Raw genomic sequence first — 11,098 nt, forward strand, 5'->3', positions numbered from 1 at the left:
AAAGACTCATTGTTTTTGCTAATAACACTTAGATGTTGAAGCATGCGTCTCTAATCTGTATGTATCTGATTATTACTAGTCATGGTCAGTTGCACTCGGATCCTTGGCACCTGTGTATGGCTATAAAGTTATCAGGTAGATTTCAATGGTAATGTTTAGATCCTCTACTACTTAACATGATGTAAATTTTTATGCTTCCTCCTCAAATGTAACTTATTTTTTTTTAATTTGTTGATTTTTATGTGTGTATATCACACAGAGCATCCCAAACAATCTTATTCATCTATATACCCACTTCCCATATGGCACCCTCCCATAGCCTCCCTCCCGCACTAGAGCCCTTTTACTCGGTCTGTCTGAGTCTCCTGTGGTGTCGGCACCTCCAGCTACTCCCTAGTACTTGTCCATCCAAGTAACTGAAGTGAAATTATTTTCCAAAACATTTATTTGGTCACCTCTGGGTACGTATGGTAGTCCATGCTTGTTCATACCTTTCTGTTTCTGTAATAATCTGAAATCCTAGTCATTTCAAACAATTTCACCTTTTTAAGAGCAGCCTAGAATACATTTTAATTAGGGAAATCAAAGTGCTTTCAGTAGTCTAGTCCCAGTAGATGCAATTCCCTTTTCCCTTTATACAACTGTTTTAATCAGCACAGAACATGCATTCTGAGGATACACCTTACCTGCTTGTCATTAATAGAGTGCTTTTCAATTTCTTTCTTCGCCTGCAGCAGCTTGTCCTAAAAGCAATACAGAAAATATTATATCTGGCGATATGTCTGTTTATTTGCTAAAAAAGTAAGAAAAAATTTGCTTGCATAAATATTATATTCTCTAAAACACTGAGCAGCTAACCATAGGTTTAGGAAAAAAGCAAAATATGTGTGGCTGTAAATAAGTCAGAGCATGTTTTAAAATTCATTGTAAAGAAATATAAAAGAAAAATAAATGGATCTCAAAATCCCAATTAACAGTTTGGTCATTCTAGAAATTTCTTTTAAATTTTTTATTTTTTATTTTGATTTTATGTGTATGTGTGTATTGCCTGTATGTATGTAATAGTACTCATGTCGTGCAATGCCCATGGAGGTCAGAAAAGGGTGTTGGGTCCCTTGGAACTGGAGTTAAGAACAGTTGTAAGCTGCCATGTGGGTGGTCCCGGGTCTTCTGCAAGAACATTCAGTGTTCTTAACCACTGAGCCATCTCTCCAGGCCTGGTCATCCTGGAAATTTTAACCTGACATTATTTAGTAGCAACACAGAGTTAGAGCAACTGTATTGGTACAAAGTGCTTCACAAAGCCAAAGGTTTATGTGATTCTATGCTAAGAAGGCTTTATAAGATAATCCAATATTCTATAAAAACAGAGTAAAAATCACATAATTTATTATTTTTATTTTATGTGTATGAGTGTTATGCCTGCATGTAAGTAAGTGCACCCATGTTGTGCAATGCCTACAGAGGACAGAAGAGGTGTCAGATCCCCTGGGACTGGAGTTACAGACACTCGTTAGCTGCCATGTGGGTGCTGGGATTCGAACTTGGGTCTTCCACAAGAACAGTGTTTTTAACCACTGAGCCATCTCTCCAGCCCCTAAAAATCACTTTTTAGAAGAACTAGGTAAACTTGCATCTGGCTACTTGCAAAATTACTTTACAGACCTGCAAAACTGCCCATACAACTGAGTAATTCTTCCAAGGTCTCTACTTTGTTTACTTATTTCAAGAAAACAGGTATTAGTTTAAAGAATCTTAATTTGTCATAAAGTAATTGAAATATAACTTGAGAACTGTAAAAGAATAAAAGGGGAGAGGCTAGGGATGTGGTTCAGGTGATAAAGTGCTCTTACAACATACAAAAAACCCTGGGTTCAATCCCCAGCACCATATAAAACCAAGCATGGTAGCACACAAGAGAATCAGAAGTTCAATAAGGTCATCCTCAGCTACATAGTGAGTTCCAAGCTAGCCTGGACTACAATAGACCTTGTCTCAAATAGGTGGGGGGGAGGTTGTAGTGGTTTGAATGAAAATGTCCTCCACAGGCTCCAAGTATTTGGACATTTTGTCCCCAGATGATGGCGCTGTTTTGGGAGGTCTTAGAAGGTGTGGCTATCCTAGAGGAAGCACATCACTGGAGGTGGGCTTAGAGAATTCTTAAGCCTTGCCAGATCTCCAGTTGCTCTCTTGTTTCCTGTGCCTATGTGATAACATGAGAGGTCAGCTTCTGCTGCTCCTGCTCCAGCCACCTCCAGCCACCATGCCTCCCTGCCATGAGGGACTGTAATTCCCCTGGAACCGTAAGCTCAAATAAACTCTCCCTTCTATAAATTGCTTTGGTTAGTGTTTCTATCACAGCAATGGAAAAGTGACTAATACAGGGGTCTTCCAAAGGACAAGTAGAGTTTCCAAACATGAATATATCTATGACAAAATAATGCCATTCTGTTAATAAAGATATATACAACTTGACTTGGACAAAACTTCAGTAAAAAACTGTATTAGAAATGAAAGACTATCTCCACTCTAGAAAGCTCTCTGTACATTCAACACTGGTGATGTGAGGACCCCTGTGTGAGCTCCTTCCAGCTGTGACATCAGCCTCACATCTGATCATTCACTGGTCTTATGTCAAATTCTGACCTTTCTAAAAAACTCACAAAGTGACATTTTACTAAATCTGTGTTTCCATTCGTGTAAGGTAGCTTCCATGCCAAAGCAAACTAACTCATTAAAGAAATCAAGGTGTGAATCAAAATGGAGTAGTTTATTCTGCTTTTCTTGGTTTTTAAAAGAAACATGGAGGACCCACAGGCCTCTCTCCAGGGGTTTATACTGAGTTCAATATTGTATGACTGTTATTAATTCAACGGCGAACCTAAAAATTTACAGCCACCTTTGAAAGAGATGTATCCTTGCTCTGGAATGTGTTACTGAATATGTTAAAGCTGTAATGAAAGGTTCTTCTAATCATGTGGTTATTAAATTCTTTAAAATTAAAAAACAAAAAAAATATGGATATCAGGCTAGGCATGGTGGTGCATGCCTTTAATCCCAGCACTTGGGGAGGTAGAGGCAGGCGAATCCCTGTGAGTTCAAGGCCAGCCTGGTCTATACATAGCGAGTTCCAAGTCAGCTGGGGCTACAGGGACAGTCTATCTCAAAAAGGCAAAAGGCAAAAGGCAAAAGGCAAAAGGCAAAAAAAAAAAAAGAAAAAAAAAAAGAAAGACATTATGGATAGCTAAGCCTAATTATGGGCCATTATTTATATATTTTCCGAAGAGATCCTTCCTGGCCCGCCTTCCACATAGGCCCTGTTCAGCAGATCAACCCCTAACTTGGCAGTTAATACCCTCAACGTTGCCACATTCCATTCTGTTATTGTTTCCTTCATTTCTCCTCACCTCCAAACCCCTCTCTGGATCTCATGTAGACCAGGTTGGCCTGTAACTAGCTGTATAGCCAAGCATGACCTTGATTGAACTTCTGATCCTTCTGTCTGCACCTCCCAGTACTAGGACTGTGGGCATGCATCTCCATGACCAGTTTTATGTAGAGCTGATTCAGCACTTTACCAAATGAGTATATCCCAAGTCTTTCCTTTCATATCTTCTTTCAATGGAACTGGCTAGCAGCCTGTTACATACTAAGCTCTATCCTCTGTGTCCAAGAGCAGTGACCATACAGCCACAGTCACTACCCTGACTCCCAAAAGGACTTCAGGTCTGTTTGTGTGTACACAGTTGCTGCTTTATACTATGAAAGCAACTTCAGCAAGACTACAGACCCTCAGATAAAGGAAGCAGAATGCACATTGGCTGAACACAGAAAAACTGCTTTGCTACACATATGGGGGGGGGGGATGAGTCTCCGCTGAGGTAGGTGGACCTCACCATAGATGTATATCATGTCATAAATAAAGTATAGAGAAAAATGACAGATAAACACCTCCACACTGTCCTGTATCAACTTCTGTGCTGCTGCCAGCAAATCTGTTTTCCTTCATCCAGGTGTGCTACTTGACCACACCTTGACTCTCCTCTCAAGTTAGGCACTATCTAGCATGACAGTTCCAGATATATTAATGGCCACAAATAAGTGTTTGCTGAGCTGTTCTAACTTCAGCAGAGCAGTCCTGGGTCTTAATACAAGAAAGAACCAGTAGTTCAGGAATCATACCTCAGACTAGGGCAGTAAGCACTTTCCAACACATGTGCAGATACCAAGACACTGAGGACTGTCTCTTGGCCTGATGCTATTAGTAATAATGGACAAGAAGACTTACCTCATTTCGTGCAACCAGAGTAATAAACGCTCCTTGTTTGTAGCACTCGATAGCGATGCACTTTCCAATGCCACTGGAACCTCCTGTAACCTACAAAGCAAGATCAGCTCAGCAACCTCTCCTCTGAATAAAGTTTGTTTAAAATAATTGTAATGGAACTCGGGGTGCAGCTCAGTGGTAGAGTGTTTGCCTAATATTCAAGAGGCCTAGGTTTGATCTCCCGTACTAAAAAGAACCATAGGGCTTTAAAAACACATCTACAAGCTGCGTATGATTATACTTACCTGCCTGCAATGCCAGCACTCAGGAGAGTGGAGGCAGATGGATCAAGAGTTTAGGGTCAGCCAGGCGAGGTAGCTCAAGCCTTTAAACCCAGAACTTGGGAGGCACAGGCAGGTGGATCTCTGTGAGATTGAGGCCAGTGTGGTCTACATAGCCAGTTTCAGGCCAGCTGGGGCTACAGGAGGACCCTGTCTCAAAAAACTCAAAGAGTTCAAGGTCTAAATCGTTCTCAGCTACACATGGTTAGTTTCACCATGCCGCTGGCTTGAACTACATGAGGCCCTGCCTCAAAAACAAAACAAAACAAAACAAAACAGAAACAAAAACAATAAAAAAATCAACAAGAACTACAACCTCTTCATACCAAGTTTATTGTTTGGAATGAGTGCTGTCAGCAAGACCTCCCACTTGGACTGTTTTCAGTGCTGAGCTATAAACTGCATATCTAAAACTGTTTTGAGGTCACCAAAGGGGAAGTACCCTATAATTCTAGCTAAAAATTAATACATTAATCTGCTTCTGATTCTAATTACAAATGAATCTCATTTCCTACTGCACATCTACACAAGACTAGGTCTAAGAAAACATGTTATAGGGCTAGGGATGTAAGTCAGTGGTACAGCTCTTGTCTGGCATGGGCCTGGGTTTGATGCTCAGATACACATACAACACACAAACATACAGCATCCCATATATTATGCTGTCTGTGTTAAACACTAAAAGCCTTCACAACACTACATTAAAGAGCTCTATCAGGCGGGATGTGGTGGTACAGAGTCATTAATGCCAGCACTGGGAAGCAGAAGAAGGTGGATCTCTGAAATGGAGGCCAGCCTCATCGACACAGCAAATTCTGTCTCAAAAAAAAAAAAAAAAGCCCTATCAAAAGGTACTCATTCCCTACTTTAAACCACACCAAAAGGAATACTCTCCTACGATGATGTTCATATCACCATGAAGCCCTGCACAAAAGGTATGTATCTGTGTGTTACTTGAAGATATTCCTCATTTCTCTCTAGCTTCATCTTGACCCCCTCAATGGAGAGATTTACTTGGTGGATAATTAGCCAAATATCTACTGAGGATTACTACAAAAATATACCCGTTGTCTAGGCTAAATGTTTTCTCCAAAGAGGTTTTTGCTATCACTTTCAGGATGTTTTATGAGCTGTTCTGGCTTATTAAATTTCATCAGATATTACAATTCTATAGCACTTAGCAGGGCCTCTAAAAACACCCAAGCGTTTTACAATGCTGCCTTTGCTGCTGAGATGTCCCTCCATCACCTCCATGCCTGCACTTTCCAACCTTGCAGTCCCTGAAGAGCTCAGTTTAAATGTCCCCTCCTGGGGCTAGAGAGATGGCTCAGTGGTTAAGGGCACTTGCTACGCTTCCAGAGGACCTCAAGTTCAGATCTCAGTACCCAGGTCAGGCGGCTCACAAGCATCCACTACTCCAGCTCCATGGGATCTGATGCCTTCTTCTGGCCCGAGGGTACATATACACACATTGCACATGCATGTGGGCACACACAGACACACAGACACACACATACACACACACAGACACACACAGACACACACACACACACACACACACACACACACACCATTGAATGTCACCTCATCCAAGAAGCTTTTCTTGAATGTGGCACTCGATCTTGCCCTTATTTGTCACTATTTATCCTTCACCGTTATTTAGTCATATCTTGGCTATATATTTAGTCATATCAAGGCCAGACTATCAGTTCATTATGGACAAATACCAAGACAGCCAATATCATTAGTCCCTTGCATGAGCAGTTGCTAAATAAATACCTACCTTAATTTACAGAATGGTATAGAATACCATTTCCCTGAAAAAAAAAAATGATGCCAAAAACTCTTAAGCAAAATTTCCCTACTTATTATCCAGTAAATTAATGGAAGCAGAAATGAGATTATTGAGAAAACTTACATGCTTCAAAGTTGTCACGTAAATATTAGCCATGATATAAAGCAACCAGTGTCAATTTACTTGAAAGAAAAAAAAAAAGGTCTAAACCCCATAATTTATAATCTGCTCCATAACAAGGGTACTTCAGGTTTTGAATTACATAGCATAGGAAGGGGCATTCTAGCCAAGGCAGCTAGTTCTTGGGAGATTGCTAAGACTACACTTAGGCTAATTCCAGACTTCATTATTCTGAATATTATGAAAACTACCAGAGATTTTCACAATGGCTGAAGAAAGTATTAAATGTATACTGAATTGACTGAACTCAGGTGGGACCAAAGATAACAGTTAAATATCCTTACTTTACTACTCTGTCTTACTAATAATTGCAAGCACTGTGTAAATGTTTCTGTCTCTTTAACCACACCATATAGTTCTTAGTAAGGGTACCATAAGCTTGCTTGCGCTGGGAGCACTGCTCCTGGTCAACTGAAAAAGGGAAGACTGAAATAAACATCTAGCCTGTAAGACACGTGTTGAGGCAGCTAAACTACTCTGAACGGACAGAGGGCACCAGCATATGAGAAAAGTCCTAAAAACAAAGCAACAAATAATTACAAGTTGTTTATGCTCACAGAAGGCAGGCAGTCTGAGATCAGCTCCCTGTCCTAATAACAAATCTGAAATAAATTACACTTTGTTCTTCTTAGGATATTAAAAAAAAAACAGATGGTGACATCGTGTTAATTTTTCATGTCATGTCACATATATAGTGATATATACCTATAGAAAATCATATATATATATCATGTATAGCGTTAAAGCAAGATGCTGAATAAGAAATTCTTGGTCTATCTCAACAGCTCTGATCTCATCTGTGATCTGGAGCTTGGTGGGGAATGGGGACAGAGAGACTATTGTCAGGTTAAGGATTAGTGTCAAGGTTGGCTAAAACTGTCTTGTAAATATTGAATCAAAATTTTCATTCTGACTTTGACTTATTCCTCCCCAAGTTATTCTCTGCAAGCACAAGTTCAGAAATAATTCAACTTAATGTGTAAGGTGGTTTACATATGTATACATGTATGTGCACATGTGTATATGTGAATGTAGAAGTCAAAGGGTGATATCAGTGAGTGTCAGATATCACTCACCCTCCACCTCATTTTTTGAAAGGGTCTCTCACTTAACCTGGAGCTCACTGATGTGGTTAGACTGGCTGGCCAGTGAGCTCCAGAGATGCACTTGCCTCTGCCCCACCCTCACAGTGGCTAGAGTTATAGGCATGTAGGCCCTGTAGAGGGGTGCTGGGGTCACAAACTCAGGTCCTCGTGTTTGCACGATGAGCACTTTACCAACTGAGCCATCTCTTCAGCTCTGAAATTCAACCTTTAAAGCCATGACTTTGAGAAGTTCTTTTGTGGATGCAAAACTTTCTGAACTTAGCGTGTGTGAAGTTTAGCTTCCTCTCTTTAATAACTCCTTGCCTTCCACATCATGAACAACAGTAACTGGGAATAAACCACTAATTTTACAAAGGAGAAACTAAGGAAAATAAAGTTTGTCAGTCACAAACCCTTGCTCAGGTTAAACCACTCTAAAATAAATACCCACCCCAACGGCGGAGTAGGGACTGGATGGCAGCCATAAGTCACCTAGGGCACCCAGGGAATGCATGCTACCAGCTTAGAAACTAGCTGTCCTTATTCACAATTCCCTGCCTCAGTGTGCCTAGAGCTTTGAGGTCCAAATAGGTAAACCTGATTAAGAAAGTTACGTCCAATGAAGCTCTGGACTCCAGGGAGGGAGGCGGCATACTGAAACTGGCAGAGTGGGAATCGCTGACCTAGCCAACTTCCGGCCTGAAACCTAACATTTTTATCTCCTTCAGTCTTAACAGCCTTTACCATGTTGGTTAGGTCATCCTTCCAACTCTGACAAGATGGTAAAGGATAGCCGTGGAGCATCAAACAGCAAAGCCCGGGCTGAGCTCAGAGACAAGCGGGGTGGACTAGACTGGAGCTTTCCAACACCGCTGTCCGAAAGCAGGCCAGCTGCAGCCGAGCAATTTCCCCCCAGGTGTGTCACTTCCTGGAATCCTTTGACTCTATAGGGCACTCACACAGACCACCCTCCAGTCACCAGCAGCGTCGACCGGTCCTGGAGGCCCAAACCTTCCCTCTTTACGGCGGGCTCCTTTAGGACTCCGCCGTGGCGGCTCCCACCCGGGTTCGCGCCCTCACCCTGCAAGTCAGCCAACCTCAGTATCTTTGGCGAAGTTTCTCTGCCTCTGTGTTTACTCATCGGAAAAACTGAGGATCCAAATACCCACATCGCAGGGATGCTCTGGGGATAGACTAGCAGCTCCGGGGCCCCGGGAATCCCGGGAACCTGCTCGCGCTTTCCCGGTGACAACGCTCTACAGCTCGGGGAGGAGCCAGATGCCGCCGAGGGCTCCCGGCCCGAAGGGGCAGTGCCAGGGTGGTCCGCCGGCAGGTGACCCTCCCCATTTGGTCGTCCCTTCCCGGAGACCACAGCGGAAACGACTGCGACCCGGGTGGCCAAGGCGGGCGGAGCGGCCCGAGGGTCAGCGCAGCAACAGGAGGCCACTCACCACGACGTGCGCCCCAGGCAGCGCGAGGGGCTTGGGGCTGATGAGCGGGGACACCATGTAGAGCAGCAACACGAAGGCCACTAGGCAGGCGGCGGCCAGCAGCAGCATGTCTTGGCCGGGGGCGGCGCGAGCTCGGGGTGATCACGCCGGAGCGGGAGGACGCGGCGGCGACGGCGATGGCAGGAGGATCACGCGCAGCAGAAGCCTGGAGTGTTTGGGTTTGTAGGGGAGGGCGGGACGGCCATGGAGGGGAAGAGGAGGAGCCTGGGCGTGGCGCGCAGGGGCGGGGAGGCCTCCGCCGACCGGCTGGCTTCTAGGGACCCCCGCGCCCCCCAGCGTCCGGATGCGGCTGCGCAGGCTCCGCTCAGGCACCGGGTCCCCTCGCAAGCGCACGGGGCTGGGCCTGGGGCAGGGCGCGCAGCAAGGCAGGATTGGGATGCGCGGGGTGCCGTTTTAGGACCCCACAGATTGAGGCCTTCCGCGGTGGCGAGTGTCAGGGCCCCCGCTGCCCGCTCCCCGGGTTCCTCCATCTCTCTCTGCCCACCCGCCCCTGGGGTGGGAGGGTTGCAAACTGTGGCTTTGAATCCCCGGATCTTATTCAGTGCGAAAGTCTCGAGATTCCACTCTGAAATCCCGGATTCCAGTTCATATTTTCCTGGCACTCTTAAAATGGTCACCACTCTCTTTCGTTTTCCTTAACATGGAGTTACATAATTCAGTTTCGATGGGATCTGAGCACACCTTATTACCCACGCAGAAACAAAAGAAAACACACCAGTTTTGCAGAGATTTAATTTACCTATCACAACCTGCAGTTCACAGATTTAAAGCGCATGATACATGGTTTAGAATAGAGTTGTGTAACTATCGCCACAGTTTGTCGCCCTCTACAGAAACCCTGTAGTTCTTAGCAGTCATACCCCATTTCCCCCTAAACCCTGCCCAGCCTTAGGCAATCACAAACCTCTCTCTAGATTCGCCTGTTCCAGATATTTTGTACAAATAGAGTTTTAATGACATGCAGCTCGGTGAATCTTTCACTTCATCATGTTTTTAAGGTTCATCCACAATATATCAGTATTTCCTTTCTTTTTATTGCACTACCAAATTGATATTTTTATTTAGTAGAGATTTATATAATCACATTTTTCTTTAATATGGAATTGCAGAAAATTTGTGTTTTGAATACAGAGCATGCTCTCTCAGGCCTTTAAGAACACATGGACAATTTTATAGAAATCTCTGAATACGCGAATCCTATAGTTCTGGTAACTTTCCAAGACACAATTCCATATCAAGGAATAGCTACATTCAATACCTTGACTTTTGGCCAAGAGTGGTGTCCAGGTGTACATAGCAAGGACAGCTCCATAGTCTGGGTCACAGATTATTCACACACCTGTGGTAAGCGTGTAGGCAATGCCAACATTATTCCATCAAGTCCCAACTGTCCCTTCTCCAAATCCTCATCTTATTAACTACATATGCTCTACTGAGGTATGTGTATGTAAAAGGTATTTTTTTACTGAGCAATTTTAAAGTAAGAATATTAGGGTAATCCATCTTTCATCCCTCAGGTACAGTTCAAAATGGATATTCTAAAATCAAAGACAACACACTCAAGCATAGCTACAATAACATTATCATGTTCAAGACAATTCAAAAGTCTGTGATGTTACCTAATACAACAGTCACATTTCTTCAGTTTTCCCAGATTTGATTCTTGATGAAACAGGATCCAATCAAGGTTCAAATATTCTATGTGTCTTGAATTTTATTTAATCTAGAGAACTATCAGAGTCACTAAACTTTTTTTCCTAATAACTAGCTTTTTGGAGAAACTAGCCCATTGTCTGTAGAATGTCATCTTTTGACTAACTGGTTCCTTGTGTTCTTTCCTGAATTTTCTGGAACTCAGCAATTAGGTCTATTGGTCAGTTAGGTTCTGATTACATATCTTTGGTAAGAACACTTCATAA

General features: G+C 43.2%; 1 protein-coding gene across 1 annotated transcript in view; it reads right to left on the bottom strand.

Annotated features, from left to right (window-relative positions):
• Kdsr (3-ketodihydrosphingosine reductase) overlaps nucleotides 1-9,634 on the bottom strand; it is a 43,582-nt gene extending 33,948 nt beyond the window's left edge. Inside the window, exons 1-3 of the mRNA XM_008840655.3 lie at nucleotides 9,120-9,634; nucleotides 4,289-4,378; nucleotides 687-743 (exon numbers count right to left, since the gene is read on the bottom strand). Coding sequence (XP_008838877.1) covers nucleotides 687-743; nucleotides 4,289-4,378; nucleotides 9,120-9,227 — 255 coding nt within the window. The 5' untranslated portion in view covers nucleotides 9,228-9,634. The remainder of the gene's footprint in view (nucleotides 1-686; nucleotides 744-4,288; nucleotides 4,379-9,119) is intronic.
• Nucleotides 9,635-11,098: the final 1,464 nt, after the last annotated feature.

The sequence above is a fragment of the Nannospalax galili genome, unplaced genomic scaffold, assembly GCF_000622305.1.
Source record: "Nannospalax galili isolate Female #2095 unplaced genomic scaffold, S.galili_v1.0 scaffold298, whole genome shotgun sequence".
Taxonomy (NCBI): Eukaryota; Metazoa; Chordata; class Mammalia; order Rodentia; family Spalacidae; genus Nannospalax; species Nannospalax galili.